This window comes from Notechis scutatus, chromosome 2 (assembly GCF_049901735.1).
Source record: "Notechis scutatus isolate UNSWTSFEM ecotype Mainland chromosome 2, rNotScu1.2, whole genome shotgun sequence".
Lineage (NCBI taxonomy): Eukaryota > Metazoa > Chordata > Lepidosauria > Squamata > Elapidae > Notechis > Notechis scutatus.
Window position 1 is genome coordinate 234314883 of NC_142010.1, and position 26209 is coordinate 234341091.

The 26209-nt window shown below is 37.5% G+C and overlaps 2 protein-coding genes across 3 annotated transcripts in view; one reads left to right on the plus strand and one right to left on the minus strand.

The window, feature by feature from the left end:
• Positions 1–19010, minus strand: part of GFM2 (GTP dependent ribosome recycling factor mitochondrial 2) — a 20982-nt gene extending 1972 nt beyond the window's left edge. Inside the window, exons 1-19 of one of the 2 annotated variants that reach the window (XM_026670620.2) lie at positions 18521–19010; positions 17881–17968; positions 17259–17304; positions 15711–15808; positions 14730–14855; positions 13771–13859; positions 11612–11700; positions 11104–11164; positions 9896–10081; positions 7984–8064; positions 6120–6268; positions 5548–5688; positions 5337–5436; positions 4540–4729; positions 3378–3454; positions 2182–2320; positions 1886–2071; positions 1430–1545; positions 831–1013 (exon numbers count right to left, since the gene is read on the minus strand). In XM_026670620.2, the coding sequence (XP_026526405.2) occupies positions 831–1013; positions 1430–1545; positions 1886–2071; positions 2182–2320; positions 3378–3454; positions 4540–4729; positions 5337–5436; positions 5548–5688; positions 6120–6268; positions 7984–8064; positions 9896–10081; positions 11104–11164; positions 11612–11700; positions 13771–13859; positions 14730–14855; positions 15711–15808; positions 17259–17304; positions 17881–17968; positions 18521–18565 (2190 nt within the window). In that variant the 5' untranslated portion in view covers positions 18566–19010. Of the gene's footprint in view, positions 1–830; positions 1014–1429; positions 1546–1885; positions 2072–2181; positions 2321–3377; positions 3455–4539; positions 4730–5336; positions 5437–5547; positions 5689–6119; positions 6269–7983; positions 8065–9895; positions 10082–11103; positions 11165–11611; positions 11701–13770; positions 13860–14729; positions 14856–15710; positions 15809–17258; positions 17305–17863; positions 17969–18520 lie in introns of those variants that run through there. The other variant, XM_026670621.2, reaches the window with a different exon arrangement.
• Positions 19011–19040: 30 nt separating this feature from the next.
• Positions 19041–25012, plus strand: NSA2 (NSA2 ribosome biogenesis factor). The gene is made up of 6 exons (XM_026670625.2): positions 19041–19115; positions 20244–20431; positions 20795–20945; positions 22048–22227; positions 23581–23773; positions 24777–25012. The coding sequence occupies exons 1-6, from the start codon at positions 19113–19115 to the stop codon at positions 24842–24844; spliced, it is 783 nt and encodes a 260-aa protein (XP_026526410.1). The 5' UTR covers positions 19041–19112; the 3' UTR covers positions 24845–25012.
• Positions 25013–26209: the final 1197 nt, after the last annotated feature.

A 26209-nucleotide genomic window follows, 5' to 3' on the forward strand; every position in this document is an offset into this window, starting at 1 on the left:
TGAAGTTTCTGGATGGTCTTCAAGAGCAGTCCCAGACACAACGTCTTATAGTAATTCATGCAGGAGGTGGTCAGGGTATGAGTAATTGAGCATAGGGCCTTCGGGTCTAGGAATGGATGCAACTGGCACACAACCCAAAATTCTGCTAAGACCCATGATCACCACCTGCTCATCCAACAACAGTCATGAGTCTAGAAAGACCCCCAGATGGCACATCAGGTCAGTCTGGGGCAGCACCAGCCCATCCAGAACTAAAGGTAGCCCCTAACCCAAAACCACTCAGTCTTGCCATGGTTGAGCTGAAGCGTCCCCCATCCAAACCACCACAGCCTCCAGGCACCAACACACGTTGCCATCTATACAGGTAGTCCTCCACTTACAACAATTCATGGAGTGACAGTTCAAAGTTACATCACTGAAAAAAAGTGACTTATGACCGTTTTTCACACTTATGATCGTTGTAGCATCCCCATGGTCACAATTTACATTCAGATGCTTGATAACTGACTCGACTTTATGACGGTTGCAGTGTCCCGGAGTCATGTGATCGTCTTGTGACCTTCTGACAAGCAAAGTCAATGGGGAAACCAGATTCACTTAACAACCCTGTTACTAATTGAACTGCAGTGATTCACTTAACAAATGTGGCAAGAAAAGTCATAAAATGGGGCAAAACCCACTTAACAAATGTCTTGCTTAACAACATAAAGTTTGGGCTTAATTGTGGCCGTAAGTTGTACTCAATTTTTCAGGTTTGTTTTAAAGTACTCCACAATATTCACAGTATCCAGAACATGCAACTTTAGTTTCCTGCCAATTACAGCACATACCATCATTTCTGCGAGGGGGACAGCTGCAATCACAACCTGGTTATCTAGGCGACCTTGAATGTCATTTATGTTGCCTCTCCTCTGTGCAAGGTCAGCAAGTACTACACCAACATAGTTTCCAGGCACGGTCACTTCCAACTTCATGACAGGCTCCAGGAGTTGTTTATTAGCATTCTTTAAAGCCTAAGAAACAAAATTACAAGAAAAATCTTCAATCCAAATATCAATCTGCTTAATACAGTATTAATTTGCATCAGGAAAATCAGGCTGAAATGAAGTCTATACTTATTCCGTATGAATTCAAAAATCAGAAAATTTCATATAAACAAATTATGAACAACAGCAGAAGTAAAAACATGATTAATGAAATGCCAATTTTCCAAAACATAAGCATTCCCAATGCAGCTTACAAAATATTTTAATTTAAAACAGCAACTTAAAACAGAAAATATGCATCTTCATCATGATCCCAGTCTCACCATTTCTGAATGTAGGAAAATAAATATCGTAAACAACTTTGTTATGATGCCAATTCAAAGAGAACTACAGAAGGTCAAAAAATGTACTACCTGGCCTGGATAAGATTATTTGATTCGTACCTTTTGCAGGCAACGAGAAGCACATGCAGAAACCATAGTTAGTGATGTATCAGCATTTGTAGCTACTGCCCGGACAGTGATTGCCACATCTTGAACTGGATAGCCCATAAGTGGTCCTACAAGATGAAGTATCAATAACACATTAAACATCTACATTGAAATCAACCATGCAGATGACAATTCAATCTGTTCAAATGGCATCGTCCTGTTTCTTTTCAAAGATATTTTGCAGACTGCAGATTAAATATCTCCAGCCGAGTCACTACGAATAAAAACAGAGAAAAGCTGCAACTATTCTTTCTAGCAGTTTCATTCATTTGCATCTTCAGTTAAAAAAGAGAAAGGAGGACAGATGCTAATTTCTGCCTGACAGCCTTGCTCTTTTGTAGGCACACTTAACAACGAAGTCTCTATTTCTTCAAACAATTCAAAACATTTACTGAAATAACGCTTTACCTTGAAGGTATGAGGTTGATATTCCATTTTCTATAGCTTCACGAAGATCAGGGTGAAGTAAGTCATTGATACTTTCAACATATTCAATGACTGGTGCTGTTGCTGGCATCTCTCCCTCCCATGGCTTAACTCCCAACTCAACCGTCACTTGATGCCGCTTTTCTCCTATTGTCCTGTCCAGTGTATCTGTAACAAAATCAAGTAACATATCAAGCACAAAGTTCAAGTCATAAAATTAGCACAGTATTTACTAGCCACTAAGTCCTTCATTTGCAGGTCTATGACATTTAATGTACCTGCAGCTTCAACCGAGTTTTGGATTGTTTCTCGATAAGCAACTTGAAGAGGTCCAAGGTAAGTCTCCAGTTTGTGTTCGCGTTTGATTCGGTCATGAATGATGTCAATGTGTAGTTCTCCCATGCCACAAAGAATTGTCTAGCAAAAATATTCATAAAAGTAGTATCATCAAAGCATGGTGCATACTGTTCATTTTTCAAAGTGATTTTAAAGCCAGGCAGACAAGAGAGGAGTGCAATACAGGCAGCAAAATGCATTTTGAGGTAAAGCAGGGGTATCAAACTTAAGGCCCGGATCCGGCCCGCGGGGTGCTTAGATCTGGCCCATGGGGCTGCCCTGGAAACAGCGAAGAACTAGACCGCAGTGCCTCTTCTAGTGAAAACAGAGCTGGGGAGGACTGCCCGCAGCCCTCCTGAGCTCCGTTTTTGGTGGCAGAGGGTTGCAGAAGGCCGTCACAGCCAAAACTGGAGATCAGGAGCCTGTTTTCACTGGCAGAGCTCTCGGGCCACCCCAGGCGCCACCAACACGAGTAACGTCAAGTTGACCACACCCACCCCAGCCCCCTGAGGTCAAACACAACCCTAAGGCTGTCCTCAATGAAACTGAGTTTGACATCCCGCAGCTAAATGGCCTCTATCCATTTTTCAAAGATCCTTGCTTCATAGCAGATTTGCTGGGAATAATTGCAGCTGAAAAGAGAAGGCAAGCTGGGAACCTCCTTCTTCCAATTCAGCTGCATATGCCAATATGGATGCTAGTATAAACACAAACAATGAATTATAAATGTTAGAATGGGCGGGCAAACTCTGCAGCTAGAGACGAAACTTCTGCTCCTTCCAAAGGCTGCAGGAAATGCAAATGATACATGGCAATGACACTAGGAGCTCTAGGTCCTATTTTGGGATGGTGGCGGGTGGGGTATAAAATAGTTAACAGAAAAACAGCACAAAGTGATCTCATTGGTTCATGTGATCATTCATATTTCCACATTGCCCATCTCACTTAAGTGATTCTGGGCAGTTTACAATAAAAAGATGCTTTGTAGTTCAGAAAACCTTCCCAAAAGTAATTCCGTTGATTTGAGCAGTGTCATCTGAGAGGTAGGAGTACCATAAAAAAGGAGAGGGGGCCTACATAGGGCTCATCCTTCACTGTCTCAGAGTACAGCAATAAGTTTAAGCATTGTAAACCTTACCTGCCCCGTATTGGCATCGATCTTAACTTTCAGACTTGGATCCTCACGCTGCAGACAAATCAATGCATGATCTAGATCTGGAGCAAATAATTGATTAGAATAGGTACAGAGAACATAACCATGGTCCTCTTCCCTTCTTCTGTACTACAGTTTCCCAAGGCCTCAGCAAGGGTCACTGGTGAGGAATCCTGGCATGCAGTTCTATTGTAGTGAAACTGACTCTTGTGCCCTCGGGGGAGAATAATTGCAGTTACGAAAACACAGCTCTGAAGAAAAGATGTGATATTACCCATAAGTTATTCAACTCTTCCAAAATTAATGTAGCAGCATGCTAGACTGGGGTTTCCTAGCCAAAGCAATAACTAATCGTCTTAATTCTATTCTTTTAAAATATTCTGATTGCCAAACTACAGACTATAACCTACATGGAAGAGAAGATAATGTTTCAAAATTTAAGAGACTGAAAAGCAGGCCAGGGAGAAACAGTTACATTAGGCTTATCTCTTCCATTGTTTCCCTCTCTTTTCTTTTTAAAAACCATAAAGCTGTTCTGTCAATCATCACTTACAAAACTGTGTCTAGGATTTTTCTTCCTCCTTGCCCCCTTTTCTTCTTCATCGGTACAAAATCAGTACAAAATAATCTCACGCTCCTGATCTTCAAAATCTCCTAGTTCCGAAAAGTTTTTTTGACCAGCAGAGACAGTGGCTGATTTCGATCCCCTCAGGTGTGCAATGCAAGTAGTTACCTTTGGATATTTATCCTAAAATCTGAATTAATGATTTGAGAGGGCATGCAATCCTGTTATGGTTCTCTAGCTTAGCAGATAGCTAAGCTAGAGAACCATAACAGGATTGCATGCCCTCTCAAATCATCTCACAACTGGAGACATGGTCTAGAGCAAGGGTGTAAAACTTGCGTCGTCACAGCGTCGTCACGTGACATATCAGGACTTTTCCCCCTTCACTAAACTGGGTGGGGGCGGGGCCAGCTTGTGACGCATTCGGTCCACGGGCCGTGAGTTTGACACTCCTGGTCTAGAGAATAATAGTCATCTGTAATATATTTTTGTGCCTATTAATAAACAACAAATAATCCCATTGCTTTATCGCCATGCATAGATTACAAGCACAACTCTCCTATTTCAGAAACTGAATTGTACCTGGTTGTTTGGCCATGGAAGGTGGCTCTATTGTACAAAAGAAGACCGGTTCTGGAACCTCAATGCCAGCTAACAGGAGGTTCTGTACCTCTTTAGCTTGACCATGTGCTGATTCCACATTTCTTCCAGCTCGACGAGCTGCAGCCACTGCAGACGCTTTTGAAGTAACAATGGTGTCACCAGTGGCACTCTAGTGCAAGCCAAATAACAATATATGATGAATGGCCAGCATACAATTGGTTTCCATCATTAAAAAGGATTGAACGTTAATTGGCTAGCCAACATTGTTTTCCCCCCAATTAAAGGACAAGCACATCTGATCCTTTGTTTTGTACTACCACCAGCTATAATTATGTTTTGGACAATAAAAGCACTTTTTAAAAATAGAAGAAAATTTTTGTGAAGATTTCCACATATTATTCCTCTCTATAAAAATAAATCGAATGCTATTCCATGTATGATTAGACATTTTCCATAGCCTCAAAGAATATATATGCCAAAGATTTTGGGAGCTGCAGTCTCCATACGTTTGAAGGGCACCACATTCAGGAAATCTTGACTAGATCACTTTGCAAATTTACTCATGAGAAAACTTATACCAGCAAATTGGTCAGAAAGTCCAGTTGCCTCTTGAAAAAACACCTTTGAGGCAACCATGGCCTGGATGACTGAAACTCTCCAGACATTTAAATCAGCAAAATGATTTTGATTCCATAAACTAATCCTGATGCAGGCTTTCCCCCCCCTTTTTTTTACAAAATACAAAGTTTGAAAGACCACAGAAGTTTTTTTTTTACCTGTTTCAACCCCACAGTCAGGGCAATGTTGCCAGCGGTTAGTGAAGAGATTTCTATTTGCTGATCAGCAAAAGGCAGGAGCAAGCGGCTCATTCTCTCTCTGCAACAATTGTCTCGGGTTAGGCTTCAGTCCCCTCAAGAGATGCCCTTTTATTTAAGCTCATTCGCCTTTTCTCACCACCAATCCAATTTAAAAAAAAACAAAACTCACGTGCAATTTTTGTTAATATTATAAACTGCCGATTGAGGCTTCATTGTGCCAGAGTAAATGCGCAGAAAAACCAAGGGTCCACGCTGTTTGTCATGAAGAACTTTAAATGCCAGAGCACATAGATCATCTTTATACCACGGCCTGGAGAAATCAATCAAATCAATCAATCAATAAACCAGCCAGCCCACCTATTCAACTTAGGAATCATGACATAAAAAAATACTTAGCATTTAGCAGCAGATACATTCACTGAAAGCACCATAATTACTAATAATTATGGGGTTTCTGCTGCATTTGTAGACATATTATTTGTATTTCCTTAATCAGGCTGAAATACTAAGCGGAGAGAAAAACCCTAAAGACATGATTTATCTTTGAATAGATCAGGCTTCCTGGATTCCTCGGCTGTGTGTGTGTCTCTGCAGTACATTGTGTTTGTAGCATTCCTTCCATATTCCTGATTCTCTAAAATTCAGTTTACTTGCCCACCCTGTAAGATATTAAATTTTCTTTGCCATACAATTTTTGCTTACTTTTCATCAAATGAAATGACATCTTCACTCCTTACTCACAAGAAATCATAGCTGCGTTCATCTGGTGCAGGCAAATACTTGGTGATCGCATCTAACAAGGGCTGAACACCCTTATTTTTCAATGCACTTCCGCAAAAGACAGGCACTGCCTTATGAGCCAGGGTTACTCTTCGTATTGCAGCCTGTAGCTACAGAAAATCGAGAAGACACAATTATTTTAAACAAATGCATACTTACAATTCAATACAATATGAAAAACATGTGGCTGGCTACACTGATTGACCCGAAAAGTTAACAACAAAGTAGGTGCAATTGCAAGTGGGCATCTGCATATTCCACCTGTTAGTTACATTAATTGGTTTTTGCTTGGATTATTGTTTGTTATTTCAATCTATATTATGTTCATGGGCACTCAAAACAACTTGATATGATTTTATTAATTTATTAGAATCACTGAACACTTCTCCTAGACCAGGAGTGTCAAACCTGCGGCCCGTGGGCCAGATGCATCATGCGCTTGCCACGCCCACCCACCCACCGGTTTCAGTGAAGGGGGGGAAATTTTCAATATGTCACGTGATGTGACGCCGCAAGTTTGACACCTCTGTCCTAGATTTATTTCTTCTCAAGCTATCAGCTTGATAGTAGTAACAGCTGCTAGGAAATGGATGGCTCAGTTTGCTAGCCACTGAGACAACAGGAACAAAACTAGCAGCAAAATCAGTCCTCTCTTCTCCGGTGGTTTGTTTCTTATGTAAGAAGTAGAAACTATGATTTAAAAGTGACTGATCCTTTTTAAACAGGTCAGCAACAAAATTATAAATTGGCTTCTTTATTCAGAGTTATTCTGAACTAACTTTTGTGGAAAGTGACACTAAACCCACAATCAACCTCTTCCACATTCAGACATATGGGATCACTGCATCTCTCCTTCCAAATCTTCCCCTTGTACATGAAGAAGCAAACCATTGAGCGCTTCATGAAATGTGAAAAATTTCCCAGGAGGATAATAGCAAATACATTTTACAATGAAGGCCACCACACAATGAATCAAATTCAAGAAAAGACCCTTTTTTATGAATTCAGCTAGAAGTGCTTTATACTTAATGTCACACACCCTTTACACCAGGGATGTCAAACTAGCGGCCCGCAGGCCGAATGCATCATGTGCAGCCCATGCCTGGATGCTCTGTGGAGAAAACGTTCCAATGCATTATGTGATGGCCACATGATGTGGAGAGTTTGATACCTGTGCTTTACACTATTATACCTGTAACTTGCTCCTTTTAAGGATGCTCACATGCCTTAAAATAACTGACTAGTTGTCAACAAACTTTGTATCACTCCTCTAGCAAGGCTAACCAGCTCCCAAACTGCTTGCGAATCTCTCCTTCTGTTCAAATGACATGGGCTGTTTGACATATTGCAAATCCGAGCTTTCCGTGAATCATTTTGTGTTGTTTGAATTTAATTTTTTAACAAGACTGAAATACTGATAACAATTGGTCAATTTGAAAGAAGAGTGGATAGTATGTTTTATCTTTTGTAATAATTCTAAAATATTTGCTACATTTCATATACCAGCTAGTTTAAAATAGTTTAATAGCCACTTCAGGTGATTTGATCCAGAAAGGTGGCTTAAGCATTTAATTGACACAGAAAATGTAACTTAGATTTCCTTTTGCCATAGCATATTCTGCAATCCAATCTGATTCAATTCCCTATTATTTCTCACTAATCATTATGGTTACCTCAAACTTGAGCAATATTATTCAAAGGAAGTATTTTCTTTTAATCTATGATCAATTCTACTGGAAAAGAGGCCAGTGGCTTCTTTTTTCAACACAAGTATATTTTCATGTATAAAATCCAGTTTACATGATGAATGAGTCAAGGCACAGACCTCATCAGCTGGTAATGAATCAAAACTTTCACTGAATTCTCCAAGGACCAATTCAGCAAACTCATCATCCAGGTCTGCAACCTTTAAAAGATAATGCATTTCCAAATGGTTAACATTTCATATTATTTATGTTAGGTCTGCTTGCTTCTCAATGAAATTAAGAAATAAAGGTCATGTAATTAATCTAACAATATGAAAATATGAATTCCCATAATTGCTAGCCTAAAAATATCTTATTTAAGCTTATGCAGTTACACATCACTTACACCAGAGGTCAGCACCAATGCACCTAAATGGGAATCTATTATGCCTCAAAGACACACACAGCAGCCAAAATTGATTCAATTAAAATAAATAAATAAAATGACCAAAATAATAACCTATCTCAGGATTAGTTTCACAAGGGGCCAGGGGGCATTTTTTATTGGAGACATCCCTGAACGGCATCATAATCTTAGTCTGATGCGGGCTAAAAACAATGTGAAGGAAAAAAATTGGATCACTGCAGCCGCTCTGAAAATGATACCTACTTCCAGGACAAAGCCATGCGGCCTGGAGATGTCAGGGGTTGGAGCAGTCTGCTCTTCTTCCCCAACACAATCTCCAGAATTTCCAGAAGATCTGCAGAAGGCGAGTGGTGATGAGGAGGCAAAGAGGAGGATGTAGCATCCAATGCAGAGGTGGTATTCAGCAGGTTCTGACCAGTTCAAGAGAATCGGTAGTGGAAATTTTGAGTAGTTAGGAGAACCAGCAAATACCACCTCTGACTGGAAATTTTACAGTATCCTTCCCCTGCCACGCCCACCAAGCCACGCCCACAGAACCAGTAGTAAAAAAAATGGAATCCCACCACTGGTCCAATGGGGTAGGAAACAGCCCCAAGGCCTCCAGAGACCCAGTGGGGTGGGAAATCAGGCCCAAGGCCTGTGAGGACCCAGTAGGGTAAGAAAGAGTCCAAGGCCTGCAAGGACCCTAAGGGGCGGAAAGCCTCTGGAGACGGAGAAGGCTTGGGATGCCCGGAGCAGAAGGCCCAAATCTGCACTAGGCCTCTCAGGGCCTCCGCGACCCCTGAGGCACTCCATGCTCCCTTCATGACCACATCTGGCAGAGCAGGGATGGGGACTGTTAGGCAAGGCAATCATACGGCTGCCTCATTTAACCACCATCACAACTTGCAACCATAATGGACAGGCACATACCGAAGCAGCACATATCATATTAACCAGAGCTAATGTTTACACTGAAAAATAAATGAAACATGTATATTATTGTATATTATATTATAAACAACTGTTAGTGAAGTTGGGCAACTCACAACGATCAATTTAGATTAAAATAATGCTGCAGAGTCAATATGATACAAGAATTAATAATGGACCAGGACTAGAGGAATTGAGATTGAAACCTCTTCAATCGTTAAGTGTAGCATTCATCTAGCTGAACAAGGATGAAAAGTCCTTTTATGCCATTCAGAACAACTTGTGCTAATTCAATCTTAATTTGCATTAAAGGCATTGCAAGAGCTTGCCACCATCATAGAATTAAGAATTTAACAATACACATCCCAGAACACATCCCTTTTCATTATTTGATTGCAGCAAATGCATGTAGTTCTCAATGTACTGCTTATCACCAACTACCCATATTTATTTTCTCAAACAGCTGTACATCTGACATTGTACAGCAAGCTCAATTAAACTTAGCCCATCCTCTCTGGCTTGTATTTCATTATTTCCAGGTCGGCTTTTCCTGATTTATTTATTCTCCAAATGTGTGCACCAATTTCCCAAATTCTCTAATCAACAAGGCTTTTGCTGAGAATTCTCGGAGCTAAAGTCCACACATCTGAAGGGTATCCAGTACTTTTAAATTAAATTCTCACATGTTTCATGTATTTACTTTAGAACTTTACTTGTTCTATTAAGGTATGTCTTGCATCATTGGCATTTTTTAATAAGTTAAGATCGCCAGCTTCTTCCAAGGATTTCTGCTTAAAGGTCTTTCCATCATCCAATCCAGCGACAGCATTCCAGATAACTTGGTCCTTGGTCACCACATCAATGATTCCTCTAAAAGACTTCGCTTCTCCAATTGGCAACTACAAAAAAACGTATTAAAAACTACCAGTGTCAATAAGATAAGGCACAGTAGCACCAAAGTAACACTAAATATTATTTATTAAGTATCTGAAGTCAACAGACAATGTCTGCTTTAATGTCCTATTAAAAAAAACATAATTAGGCCTCCACATTTCTCCATCAATTACATTTTTAAAGAGGTATATGGTTCTCTGCAGAAACACCATTCCCAAAGGCAGGCACAGCATCCGAGAAGGAATGCTTCCTGAGTCTATAGATGGCATTGTTTAACTGAAAGGACCCAAAACACATCAATTGCCTGATCCTAACAGACACGCAGAAACTATGGAAGGCAAGTGGTCCCCCAAATACAGAGGCATGTTCACACATTCTGGACCAACGGTAGCTTCCAAATAGGTTTTAAGGGCAGCCCCATGTAAACAGAACTCTGAGGTAAACAGAGCTTGATTGTCTGAAGTAACTGTCAATCCAGGGGAGCAGACACAATTCCTTGAGCAGGAGCTGTCAATCCAAGGCAACCCCCAAACTGCATACCAACTCTAAATGGGAGAGTAAACCTCATCCAAGTGTCAGGTGGAATTCCCACATTTAAAGGACCCAAAAATGCACAGACATTCAATCTTGGCAGAAGCCCATAAAGACCCAGAGAATTTCCAGACATTTGGACAGTATATTGATGGCATCACTCAGCATAGTGTTGAGATGTACAATTGGGTATCATCCCACAAACTTTATAATCCAGCAGTATGCAAACTATAAAGCAGTAATAGGTAGACCTCATTTAGTATTACAACTGGGATTGGCAACTCACTTAAGTGAAGTGGTCGCTAAATGTAACCATGACTGTACTTATGATTTTATTCAGCTTTCCTTTGGACCACCAAAGGTCATAAACATTAGGATCAGTCACAAAGTTACTTTTCCATCATTGTGTAACTGCAAATAGTAATTAAACAAGGCAGTTGCTAAACTAGGTCTACCTATATATAATTAATAAATATTAATCACTTTCCAAAATTACCTGTAGAAGTAAAGGCTTCACTTTCAACTTTTGCTTGATACTCTCAACTGAATGGATGAAACTAAAGACAAAATATTACTGTTTTAGAGAGAACAGTTACATTTCTTTAATCATTAAATTATTCTCTTCTCTATAAACTTCCAAAGTAATACAACAGCTACAAAAATAAGAAACTGTTATTTGGCCATAATGCTTGCACAAGATTTGCCCCAAATGTGCTTTTTCCAAAAGACAATCGGAATGCCATGTTTTTCCCTTTGAAAATGTTTCGCTTCTCATCCAAGAAGCTCCAGTTCGGTTCAGAAGTGAAATATATTGTAACAATATGGCTGTGGGCAGAGTTACCCTGCAATACTGCATTCTAACCACTGCACCACCAAGGCTCTTTAATTATTGATTATAAGACTAATTAGTTATTAAGTTATAAAACTCAGTAATAGCCTATCACTCTACATTGTTGTAGTCCTTCTTTGTTTCTCTGCCCTGAAAAATAATAGGCATTTTGTACCTTGCTCCAAGTTTGTCCATCTTGTTTAAAAAGCAAATTCTGGGTATATGGTGTTTGTCTGCTTGCCTCCAGACTGTCAGAGATTGTGCCTAATCAAAAATGTACATTTCTGTTCAGTGGCAATTTTCTGTCCATTACAAACATGTAAATATTTATTTCCATGAGATACAAATGAAAAAAAAAAACTGTTTGTTACCCTTGAAATTTGCAATAAGATGAATTTAATAGACAACCTAGAAAACATAAGGAAAGCAGGAAATAGACTGCAGTAGACAAGTAGATGCAAAGAATTAAAAATGAATAACTGCAGTTAAAGAATCCCAACTTTGAGAAAAGGCTGCAAAATATTTTTTAAGGGAACAGGCAATACAATACAAAACTTAAGCATAAATGAGATAGAAAGAAGGAATATATTTCCCATCATATTAGAAGTTAAGACAGCAAAGATAAATTGTAACAAATTAGGTCATTGGTAGTACTAAACTAAAGCTTAGGAATTTGTTACTTTTTTAAAAAAGCCATGCCTTATCAATAGCACTGCTTATCTAAATACAACATTCAGAGATGTATAGTTTCCAAATACTGTGGAAACACACAAAGATAGATTATGTCCTGCTGGCAAATTCCAAGAGGAGTCTTAAAATTATAGCTATTACTGGGCTTAAAAGGCTGTGATTAAATCCAGGAAAGCGTTTCTTCTGCTGTCACATAGATAATGCCCTCTTAGATCTGAGTATAAATTACCCATTCTGTGAGGCTTACAGCACAGTTGTCTGCAGAAATTGGAACTGCTTAGGCATGCTAGTTAAGCCTCATAACAGTTCCTAAAAGATACTGTTCCGTACAAAGGAAAGTTTTGTCAGTACTTGTTGAGGGAAGTGGATGATATGTAAGTTGTTTCACCTAACTCTCTATAACTACATGGTCTTTGTGCATGTGTACATGTGTATCATCTCCACCACAAAAAAAGAAAAAGAAAAATCCAGCCTGAACACCCGTTTTGAACTGGAGAGAAAAAGTTAAAAGTAACACAAGTTGGTCCCCATGAAAGCTGAATCTCTCCATGGAAAGGGAATACTTAGGATACTTGAAATTCCAGAGGTGTGGCCACACTGTGCTTCTTCCTTGTTTTTTAATATATTTTTATTAAATTTCAAAACATGAATATAAAGTAAACAAGCAAAAAGAAGGGATTGAAAAGAAAGAAAAGTCTAACAGAAAGCAAGATACAGCTACAATAAATAAGAGCAAAGGAAAAGTAAAGAAAAACAGAATAGCCTTACTTTCATCAGTAGATATAAAAATACATGTAACTCTTAGTTTAAACTTAGCAATAGTCTATATTATTACTATAATCACATATAATTCTAATCATAAAATCCCAAAATCAAGATTTTACCATGCAGTTTCTCTCAAAAAGTCCAAAAGTGGCTTCCAAGCAGAAAATTGGTCAAAGTCTTTTCTTTAATAAAAACTGTCAATTTCACCATTTCTGCCAATTACATGCTGCACTTCTTCCAACACTTGAACTATATTTTCTTTTTGTTTTTTAATGTGAATTTTTGGACACAGGCTGTACACCCCCCCCATGTATCCAGCCATTAGGATGTGTTACTACTCATATTTGTGCGTATATTTAGGATGACAGTGGGAGGAATCAGGTAGGAACCAAAGGTCCAGTAAACCAAATTGTTTATATTCACTGACCATACCTCAGGAGATAATATAGCTGCCATGCTGACCTGGGAATGGATAAATAATAAGGCTGTCCAGATGGGTTTATCAAAAACAATTCATTATGCTGTAGTTTACATTATGTTTACCTTTTCTTTTGTCTTGTCTTAAAATGTAATAGACCAAAGGTAAATAAGCTATGGATCTACTTTTGCTCAGCACTGCCAAACTACGTGGCAATGCTTTGCTAGAAGCTCAGTATACATTGTTTATTGTTTCGAATTTAATAATTTTATGTTATATCTTCAAAGGGATTTGGTTGTTTTAGGTAAGCCAAATTTTGGCCACAACATTTTTCTCTCCAACATATATATCTTGCAGAGATGCAAGCAAAGGAAGCCATTTGCTAGTGGGAATAAGTCTTAAATTCTCGTCCTTAAGCATACCCAAGACATGAAGCAAAGCCACCAAAGAGTCATTTTTACCTCCACACCAGCTGAAGCATCAAAAACAGCCACTGCCCCATCCAACACTCGCAAGGAACGTTCCACCTCCACAGTAAAGTCCACATGACCTAAAGTTTAGTCCACACAGGAAGGTAAAGTGTTTTGTTTTGTAATATTATCTTTTACCATTGTAAAACTATTTAATAAAAATGTTTTTTTTAAAAAAGCACATTATTTAAGGATGCACATAGCCCTTGGGAGGTGGCAAGGCCAAAAAAAATAATAATGATGTGCTGAGCTGACTGCTCTCCTCCTGAAGAATCATCTATGCTGTTCGTTACCATCTGGAATCACTTTGGCATGATACTTGCTGTGAGCCTAAGGCCAAACTGACATTCCTCTAAAAAGAGAGGAGTGAGGAGCACATTGTGGTTGACAAAGTGCCCAATTGCAGGAATCTCTCTGAAGTCAAAGAGAAATTGTCAAATCACCCTTATGTGCTCCATGTAATTGCTTTTTCATAGAAAGCAAGAACTTTTGTGGTGGAATTGAATTTTGATTATTTAAAGAGAGGGAATCAGTTGTTGTTTGGGAAAACATGGAACTGGACTAGATATATAACATGCAATGCTTATGCTGTTATTTCTAATGTTCTACTGCACTTTTGCTGTTTAATAAAGAGTAATGAGGTTTTAAAGATAGGTTTATAGAAACTGGTGAAAATATGGAACGAAGAAATGGTTTTATTGTAAGAAATAGTGATAAATGTTGATTATACTTGCTGGCAATGAAAGAGATAGAGTTTTTTTTCCTATCTTTTTCTTTTCTTCCTTTTTTTCCTTTTAAGCCCCTTTTATTTTTTTAATGTATATTTTTTGTAGCTGTATAAATTTTACTTGCATAATAAAACCCCCAATAAAATAATTGAAGAAAATGAAATCACTTTGCCGTTGTTTCTTAAACTTGTCATGCTCTTAACATTAAAGACGACATGGTACCTGGTGTATCTATCAGGTTGATTCGATGGCCTTTCCAATCAAATGTGACAGCAGCAGATTGAATGGTAATGCCACGTTCCCTTTCCTGTGCCATGAAATCTGTTACTGTATCACCATCATCAACATCTGTTTAAAAGAAAGAGCATGTTTTTAATCAAATAACTTGAGCGCTTGGTAATATAGTAAGTGTTATAGAATATAATACCTGGTGATCAATTGATTACTATAATATGGTTTTTATTTACAAAACAATGACATCAGCCTCACCACTACCTATCTCTTGGACTAATGCAAGAAATTTAGGGTGACTATAACTACAACTATAAATAAATAAATATTGAAAGGGCCTTTTTAATTGCTATGGGGCTGGGGGGGAGGGTGGGGAAGATTGAAAAAGTAACTACAGCGGTAATATTTGTCAGTATTTCATATTTTAAAAGCATGAGAATTACAAGCCAAAAAACACAACCCAGAGGGGAAGAAAACAGGGAAAGATGACAGAAAGCCAAGTAAAATGTTCATTTTTATTTGCAAAAAACAAACAAAAATGAGTTCACAGATCATGCTAACTCATAATGCTATTTGCTCAGGTCAGATACTTGTCTTAGCAAATCTCCAAAAACAACAGTCTTGCATTCCAACTTTCTCTGTCTCATAGTTTTCAAAGCCTATGAAAGGAACTTTGTAAGTTCACAGAAATAGCACTTTGTCTTAGTGTTGATAGCTGCCTCCCCTCTTTAAAAAAAAGTTCACCTCTAAGGTATAGGAAGGGGGAGCTGGCCAGCTGAACTCTTGAAAGGGATAGCAAAGATGGCAATAAATTAAGTGCAATTATATCTAGTTTACCTGAGATGTGGGATTTTGTTGAAAATGCTTAAACAGAAAGTTTAAATAAAATAAATGAAGAAAATAAAATAGATTTTAACTGATACAAAAAATAATTATTGCACTTATTTTTTTCTTATCTCTCACACCACTAACCTCCAAGGGTCCTTGTGTAACCAGAATAATAGAGCATTCTCTCTGTAGTTGTTGTTTTTCCTGCATCTATGTGGGCCATTATACCTATGTTGCGGATCCTGAAGAAAAAGACAATGTTTTTTTTTTTTCATTTAGCATCAAGTTATCATTTTTAAATATAACATTATTACAATTTTACATACATATACAAAGAAACTATATATACCGAGAAATATACAAAGAAACTTTTCATCACAATCTAAGCGCATCTCACTATTCATAATTCTTAAAGGGAAATAAAATAAGTAGAGAATAAAATAACAATTAAACCCATTTTAGTTATAGCATAGCATGTTGAAATATTATGTCATGAACTATGTAAGAATTTTGGCTGAGTCTTTTCTGTTGTGGTCCTCACCCTCTGGGATATTCTCCCTCTGGACACAAGATCCACTACTACACCCCTAGCCTTCTGGAACAGCCTAAAAAACTGTCTTTGCTGCTTGGTTTGAGGGCCCCAACAGAGGCCTGGAACCTCAAAAGAGGCCTATTATGTCAGGGGTGACTGACTGGATAAAAAAGATCTCTACTCCCAGACCACCCATCATCCTGGATTTACCTTTTCTATTTAATCTAATTTTTCTAATTGTTTTTTAGCTATTTTTTACCTTTTATTATATTGTAGGCTGCCCAGTGTTGCTGTAGTAATAATTTAGGCAGCATAGAAATCTAATTAACAAATAAATAAATACATGTATAAGTGAATGATGGAAATAATTTGAAATACATGAAATGTTTTGATGAAAGCATCCTCTCTCTTCCTTCTTTTAAAATGCAAACATTTATATTTTTTAAAAATCAGCAAGTTAAAACCAGTGTGCAAGGTTTATTTCTTGATGAGCATCTTAACTCCTATCCAAGAACTTCAAAGTTAAATTGTCCATTTAATGTCAATATTAAAACCAAAATGAAAGACTTTACCTATATAAACTCTGATAAATGAACATAGAGAACGTTTTGAGTTAAAAATTGAAGAATTAAAACAGTATTTTTGTTAGTGGTGACTATGACTTGTCTGATTTAAAAAGTGTGAATGATACTTTCTACAAACCCATAGAAGAGCTTGCAAAGAAACAGAAAATGGCGAGGAACCTTAATTAATTGTTAATTAAATAATATCAACAGGCATCTGGTGGAAGACAAACTACCAATTTTTTCTTTCAGGAAATTGTTGGCTTTACTATAAATCATCTTGCATGGTGATGTTCACCTTCAGAAGGGAAGGATAGCACAAATGATCAGCTATCCCTGGTTTGATAATGATTAATGAGAACTAATTTGGGGGGGAAGTAGTATATATTGCCCCTTATACTCCATAAAGTGGATAAAGTAAAGTCCAAAGAATCAGTTTATCATTTTTTAAAATTTCCTTTAAAGATTGGCATAAAAACAAAAACAAAGAAAAATTGAATGTAACTTAATCATTTGTTGCCAAATGAGTTTTCCAGTCATATAACCAAGTAGTCTTGCTAGATTTTACATATTATATTTAAAAAAATTATTACTTACTTAGATATTGGTGGAGTTAAAACAGAACGTAAAGATTTTACTTCACCTGTGAAATAGAAAAGTTGTTGACATTTACATTTGTAGTTTTCTTAATAAATACAAAGCATCATGTTTACAGTACATGCAGGCTCCAACCAGAGTGCTCTTTTTTTCATTAAAAACAACACTGTCTACTCTAAAAATGGTACTTAATCTGGAATGTAAGAATGTCTAAATTCATTTTATCACAAAAAATATCAGCAATTAGACTTGATAATCCACTTAGCTATTTAGCAAATTGACTACATATATAACAGGCTCACAGAGGATTTATCCCCTATCAACAGTGCATGTGTAGATGTGTAGATATTGTGCAGCATGTATTCTGGATAAAATAATATTTTTACAGGATCATGTTAAATATTTTTTAAAATATTTCACAGAATATCAGGAAATAACTTGAAAAATTAGGAACTTTTTATCTTCTTCTGACTGCAGAATTCCACTGTTAAAAGAAAGCACTAACCATACAATATGTCTGAGTGAAAGGAAGGCAATATTCGAACTGGTACTACTATTTCTTTATCTTTATAGCAGTGTTATAAGCAATATAGATTTAGAATTACCTTTGTCAAGAAATTACCTGCTGGATGAATGTAATTTCTTTGAAGATTCAAAAAGTCTTTGAAGCATTTTATGGTGATAATTCTTGCTTTTCTGCAACGTGTACACTTTGAAGACAAAATACCCATCAAAACAGTCATTACTTTGAAATCTTTTTGTTAAAGCATTAACAGCATATCACATGTCACTAAAGAGAATACTAATTTATTCTATCTAGATTATATGGGGGCTCTTTTGTGATTACTGTTAGGCACCCAGAAATTATCCATAGTAATCAATCACTCCGAGACAAGCATAATCTCCATTTGATTTATTAGGAACAGCTCTACTACGTCTATGGAAATTTCCAAAACTGAAACTCATTCCCAGCGAGTCTCACAAATTTCACCCTATCTCCTCCCACATACTACACTTGATAAATCAGGAGAACCAATTAACTGCAGCTGGAATTTTTTAATGCAACATAATAACCTTGAACTGTTCAACTCCCTCACCCCCCTTCGTTGTTCCCATATTTTCTTGTGGCAGCTGATCTCAGAGCTGACAATTACATTGCTGCACACACACACGTACCATGAACCGCTATTTCATCCATGCAACATGAATTAATAGTTTTCAATTTCATACGCATATTGAAAAACCATGCCGTATAAACGTACCCCTTGCAGCGGGGGCACGATCATTTTTCTTGTACTGCGTAGCATATTCACCGACCAGCCTAACCATGTAAATCGCTGCTACCAAAAAAAAAAAAAAGGCTTATAGTGTCGATAGAAAGCACTTCGTGCTATGGAAATCGATGCACCAAACAAACCATACGACAACGCCACGGCTATTGGTCGTAACCAGATGCCCTTTGACAACCAAGGGTCCTCCAGTCCGCCTGAGAAGCTTCCGCTTTACTCCCCACGTGGAAGGCCTCACTTCCTTCGCGGTGGGCCTGCGTCTTTTCTTTCCCCTCTCCCTCCATGCGTTCCGGGAAGTATCCAAAAAAAAAAAAAAGTCCGCAACAGTTTCGTTTCGTTTTCCCTCAGCCGTTCATCTTTCCGTTTCAGACGGTCCGGAGCGGCGGGAGAGAAGCGGAATAGCCAAACAACATCAGAGCTCCTTCTTTTGTCGGCGGAACGGGGCGAAAGTGGAACTGGATATCAACCCGGACTGGTTTGACTGCTGCTCTTCCTTTTTCTTTCTGGCTGGAAAGCAGGGTGGTTCTCTGCCGGCGTCTGCTTGGGCTTCGGGCGCTGATCTACAATGGTTGGTCGACTGACCGTGGGCTTTTTTGAACGGGATGGGGGAGGGGAGGCTTTGGAGGGAGCCAGGGAGCTGCCATGGGGAGGACCAAGAGAAAGAGGAGAAGCCGGTCCTCGGAAGTCCCCGCTTGTTATTCGTCGTTTATAATCCGGGCTGGTGGTAGCTCGGACTTCAGTCTCATCCTACGCATCGCTGAGGAGGCTGCAGCTCAGGGGTCCCCAAACTTGGCAACTTTAAGACTTGTGAACTTCAACTCCCAGAATTCTCCAGCCAGCACAGCTGGCTGGAGAATTCTGGGAATTGAAATCCACAAGTTTTAAAGTTGCCAAGTTTGGAGGCCTCTGCTGCAGCTGATCTCTATTGATCTCAGACATCTGGGTAGTCTTGCATTCTGCATTGCATTGTAGTTCACTATTACATCAACAAACGTCATTCTGCATTGCATTGTACTTCCCTGTTAACAACTGACGTCATTTTACAGCACAAGGTGCCTGCTTACTCTCTGGCTAATTCAAAAGCAGAAACAAATTAAAGCAGAACTAGGCAGTTAGGGACTCTTTAGCTGTTGATGAACTATCTTTTCCAGCAACGCCGGCTGTTCAGTGGATCGCAGACTCCTACATTTTTTACTAGAAATAATCTATTCTTTCTTTTTTGTATGTGTGTATTTCTCCTGGGCTGCATTTCGTATTTGTGCAGAATTGTATGCTTTCATGAATTAAAGTTCGTGTCTTTAATTGCATAATGCATTACAAAATGGAATAAATATATGAGGTACGAAATGCAAAATGATACCGTACACAAATTTGTTAAGAATCTTCAGCCGAATACAGGCAACTGCTATTCGTAAGCTAATTAACACTTGCAATAGCATAAACTATTTTTCACTTATCCAGTGATAGTCAAATGTTTCGTACTGGAGTTTCACTTTGAAATATTTTTGCGCCTGTTTGTTTAAAATAGCCAGAATGAAAACTGTGGAAATAAAATGGATGCATAGCTGAGGGTATTTTAAAGTGGCTTTTTAAAATAGATTTAAATTTGTTACTTAGAGACTAAATATGAATGGCAATATGTAGTGATCGGTATAATTTTAACAGTTTAATTTCTAAACTTTTATCTAATTCACAGCCACAAAACGAATATATAGAGTTACATCGGAAGCGATATGGCTACCGCTTGGATTACCATGAGAAGAAAAGGAAGAAAGAAGGGCGTGAGGCTCATGAGCGTTCAAAGAAAGCCAAGAAAATGATAGGATTAAAAGCTAAACTGTATCATAAACAGCGCCATGCAGAGAAAATACAGATAAAAAAGACGTGAGACAACTTTTATGATAAAGACTTTGATATAATATTGTACTGCTGTGATCTAGACTTATTAGAATGTATGCTGATTATTTTTGTGTATATCCATTGCTCAGACATTAGATACAATGACATTAATAGTTTTTTTAAGGTACCTATTAGGAAATGTGCTTCATGTTACAGTTCACAGTAATGTTGCATATTTTGCCTATAAGTAGTATGATTCCATATTATATTGTATTTATTGAAAAAGCTTTGGAAGCAATTTAAGATCTCTATTACTAAAGCTATTTTCATTTGGCAGTGTTGCTGATTTAATGCTAGATTAATTTTGAAAAAAATATGAAAAGCATCTTCTTGTATCTATCTCTCTAGTATTAAAATGCACGAAAAGAGAAATACCAAACAGAAGAATGAAGACAAAACCCCAGAAGGCGCTGTACCAGCATATTTGCTGGATAGGGAGAGCCAGTCTCGAGCAAAAGTTCTTTCCAACATGATCAAACAAAAACGAAAAGAAAAGGCTGTAAGTCATGCATATGCTTAAATTAATATAATTTGCCAGAAAATTTGCTGTTGCTTTAAAATACTGATTTGCAAAATAATGGTTCTAGTATCCATTCTAGTTTGCACATATGATGGGGAGTTACTGGATTTGTCCAAAAATCTGAGGAAATGTTTTAATTTGCTTTGTACTGTACTTTTAAATCTCCAACTTTGAAATATGAATATATCTTTTTAAAACACCTGATTACTTGTATTAAGCAAAATTAAATTGGTATACAGGAAATGGCTAGAAAACAAGAAATTAGCTTTTGCTGGGAAGAAATACTTATGTATTTTCTGTATTGTTCCCCTTCGTGGGAAAAATAACCATTTCTGGCTTTTTCAAACGTGCAGTACAATATTTAATATAAATTCCTATTGCTCCACTATCCAGTATAAATGCTAGGAATTTTATGTCATTCTGAGTATTGGAAGATTTCCTCTGCCTGTTGCAAAACCTATTTGGACACAATTTTCCAGTCTTAACATTCTCTTGATAGGAAGAACAAATAACAGTTGTCTATGCAATCAAACCACACTTTACAGATTACCCACACAGATAAAATCCAACTTGAGTAGTAGTAGATTATTAATTGATAATCCTTTCAAAGAAAATAAAATAGAAGTTCTAATTCCAGGTTAAAATAGATAAAAAGAAAATACAATAATAAAATATGTGGTAAATGCAATGAATCAGATAAATACATTTTCATGATACCCCAATCTGTTCAATATATGGTTCTTAGCTGGATTATCCTGACTCTAACCTTAGTATTTCTGCTTACAGTGTATATTTTACAGCCCAGAAGGAAATGGGACAATCTGTGATTCAATTCCCAGTGAGCTGTTCTTTCAAGTAGGACTGTTAAATAAACCTGAAAGGGACATACAGTTTATAATCAAACAAACCATTAGCAAAAAGCCTCAATATTTGGGACACTGTCTACACTTCCTCAATGGCTTGTGATACAGATACAATTATTATTGTGTCAGACAAACTAGTATGTTACAAAATTATTGAAGCTGTGTGTGTCCATGTCCTTTCCGATCTTTTGCTCCCTAACATTACAAATTATTTTTAGGGGAAATGGGAGGTTCCTGTGCCCAAAGTCCGGGCCCAGGGAGAAACGGAAGTGCTCAAAGTGATTCGCACAGGAAAACGAAAGAAGAAGGCTTGGAAAAGAATGGTTACCAAAGTGTGTTTTGTAGGGGACGGCTTTACCAGAAAACCTCCAAAATACGAGCGCTTCATTCGACCAATGGTAAATATTTTTTTGTAGTAGGTTAATAGTTAATTTGCTTTTTCATGTTCAATCTTCAGTAAAGATGCTCTGCCCATAGCAGCAAAAGAAGCATGCTGTGGGTCCCATTGGCCAGGGTGTTCTGGCTGGCAGGATCCAGGATGGCAGCCTTCTCTGCCATTGCACCTGCTCTTTGGAACATCTTGCCACCCAGATTGAAGTCAGCTCCAACCTTCCTCATCTTCCACAAGAGCTTGAAGACCTGGCTCTGCCAATTGGCTTAGAGTTTCAATGGAGGGGTTTTACATTGAGATGGTTGATAGATGAAAAATAGATCCCACCTCCCACCCTGCTTATCCTAATCTCTCCATCCCCATCTTTTAGTTAGAGCTGAATATTTTTATAGTATTTAATTTATATTGTCTAGAAATTTTCTATAGTTTTATCTTTTTAATATTGTAAATCAGCCAGAATTACCCTGTGATAAAATGGGCAGCCAATAAATTTAATAAATAAATAAGTAAAATAAATGAGAAAAACATAATGGTACATTTAGCGATCGTGAAAAAAAGGGAAAAACTACCTGGAACTGGTCACAATTGTAGTCCACCAAGCTGGTGGGAATCAGTCATGAAAGCTCATATCAATGCCCACGTTGCAGCCCTGGTCAAAAGGGCCTAGCAGAGATTATACTACCTGAGACTTCTCAGGAAACAACAACTGAATGAGAAACTGCTGGTGACCTTCTACTGCTGCACCATAGAGAGCATTTTAACATACTGCACCTCTGTATGGTTTGCCAATTGCACAGTGGCAGATAGGAAAGCACTCCAGAGGGTTAATGTCATTGCCCAGATCATTGGTTGCCCTCTCCCCTCTTTGGAAGAACTTTATAGCTCCCACTGCCTTAAGAAAGTTTAAAACATTCTCAAAGATCCATCTCATCCTGGGAACCCTTTTTTGGAACTATTACCATCTGGCAGACAGTACAGAATAATAAAAACAAGGGCAAATAGGCTGAAAAACAGCTTCTATCCCAGGGTAGTAGCTCTTTTGAATTCTGCTGTATAGTGCAGTGTTGGTGTGGTGCTGGGGTTTCCAGTTCAATGTGTGAAGGGTGAAGGATGTGTGTTTGTGTTTATTTTCATGGTCATGGTCATGATATGCACTGAAGATGGTGGTTGATTTCGTTATATGAGGTGCAATGACAATAAAGTAAAAGAAACTAAATAAACCGCTGTTAACTTTTTGGGGTTTAAAACTGAGCCCATTTATGTGGGATTGGGATTAAAAAATAAATGCATGTGTTAGTTTTAATTCTCTTTTTTTCTGTGGTTGCTTATGAAGACTTGTATTTATTTTGTTGAATAACAGGGTTTGCGATTTAAGAAAGCCCATGTAACACATCCAGAACTTAAAGCTACATTTTGCCTACCTATTCTTGGTGTAAAAAAGAATCCGTCTTCCCCCCTCTATACTTCTTTGGGAGTAATCACAAGAGGTACAGTAATCGAGGTAAACGTGAGTGAGCTTGGTCTCGTCACCCAAGGGGGAAAAGTTATCTGGGGTAAGTAACCAAATACTTTTATTAATAAGAATGAATAGCAATAGGAATAAGGCTTATATAAGGCCCATAGTGCTTTATGGCATTCTCTGGGCGATTTATAATGTAAACATTATTTGCATATTGTCCCCAACAGTCTGGGTCTTTGTTTTACTGACCTCAGAAGGATGAAAGGCTGAGTAAACCTTGAGTTGATCTGAATTGGAAATCGCCGCTATGGGCAGAGTTAGCCTCCGTACTGCATTCTAACCATTGTACCACAAAGGCTCCTATTAATGCTAATGAATAACAATGCTGATGAAAGAAGCATTTAAGCAATTAGATATTATGTCAGAATTGTATGAAATTGCAGGTTTTCAGGATGAAAACTACAGGATATCTAGTCACCTCTAAATGAGATGGGTGGCACACAAATCTAATGAGTAAATAAGTATTTCTTGCTTAGCAAGATTTTTAAAAAATCACAATTTGCTTGGATCTTGATAATCAGATGGCGTTTGTCTAAATTTGCCCAGCAGCAGTTCAAGTGTATCTTATGATTTAAAAAATCTCATTAATTTGTTATATTTAATGCTTCCTTCCTGCTCCAGTAATACATTTGATTCCTAGTCAACATCCATATATATTTAATATGTCTCATATACCAGCACTCTCTCTTGATGTTCTGTTCTGATTTTTCTCCATTTCATTAGCAAAATTAATAGTCTCCATCTAATCAACATCAGAGGAAATTATGCAGTTCATTCAAAAGTTACCTTATGCAACTTTATTGTAACAAATGTTAATGTTGGTTTGTCCAGTCCCACAGAAGTAACTTTTCAGTTGGGAAAAATAAAGGCCCATTATTCTCTATTCCTCTGACTCGTTAAGTGGTTGTTTTGTCATGATGTATTTAAATGTCAGCTATGGAGGGGTGCTTTTTTAAAAAAAGTACTGCAGTAGTAGACTGAGTCATTAAGAATCTGCCATTATAAATATTGTTTCAATAAAACTTGTTTTTTTTCAGGAAAATATGCACAAGTAACCAATAATCCAGAAAATGATGGGTGCATTAATGCAGTTCTACTTGTATAGTGACATTTGCCGCTATGGATATGGAAGCTTTTTACACACATATGTGTCTCTGCAGACTTCAGATAAAAGAATTTGTTTCAAAACAGCCATCTCTGAAGACAAAGGACTATTGCAGAACTGGCTTTTCTCCAAATATTACCAAAAATAAAATATTATTTCTTGATCAAATTTCTTGATTAGCATCGTAAATAGACTTACAAAACCCGAACTTATATTAGAAAACAGAGTATCTGTATTCCTTATTTCTTGCATACAGTAACATTCTTTACTGTCAGTTTTTCCAGTATTAAGAAAGTAGGGTACGTATGGACAGGTAATAGCTGAAACTAACTTTTTGCACCAAATTTCACATACATGGAACACAAGTTGAAATATAAGAATATTCCAATTTAGCAAATATCAAGGAGCATCTTTGTAGTGAGAAAGCATATTCATAGTATATTGCAGGTCATTGGTTTTATTAGAAAATTATCGATACATACAAAATATTCTTAACCTGGGAATGTGTGGGTGACTGAACCTCATTTGACATGTTAAAATATATTCTGTATTAGCCTAGTGCATACTTCCACTTTCTAAGAGTTTTAATTAAAATGTTTCTTTCTTTGCATATAGTGTTAATGAAATGCTGAAGTTACTATGTTTGCTGCTATCAATGCAGAATCAGAATTCCCTCTGAGAGGAAGTGTGGTTAGAATCTTACACTTTCCTCTGTAATCTGGGATTAATGTCAATCCTATTACCATTGCAGAGTTCCCCAAATCTTCAGAATACAAGGAGGGTTGACCTACTCAAGATTGGATAGGTTAGGTAAGATCAAAAGCCTGGAATATTAATAATATAGATTAGTAGAACAATTATTGAACTGCATGTCTACCAGTAATGCTTCTGCAACAAATCTTAACATTCTTTTTTATGTCCAGTATGCATAACATGTTACGTTGTATTAATTTCATTTTGTGATCAAGAGACTAGGATTCGCTTTTCTGCTGCTTTTCTGCTTTCCACATATTTCTGATGGTTTATAGAAACGGGGCATTCAAATCTATTATTCCCAGTGACTATGGGAAGACTTTTGCTGCATATAATCTCTCAGTCATTCAAGACTTGGAGCAAAGTTTCTATTGAACCTAAGGGATTGGTTTTCCCAGCTACAAGGTAAACATCACTGATCCCTTGTTCTATTGGTCTACTATGTCTAGTTAGGTTCCATCAAGTTGTATTGGGCAATGGGCGTCTGGATAAATGCTCACCCATTCTGAGTAGGAAGAAAGGAATTTTTCAAGCTAATAAGTACTATAAGAAAACTGCAAGTGTAAGTTTAACCAATTAGAAACAATACACACCATAAAGGAGAAACAACAT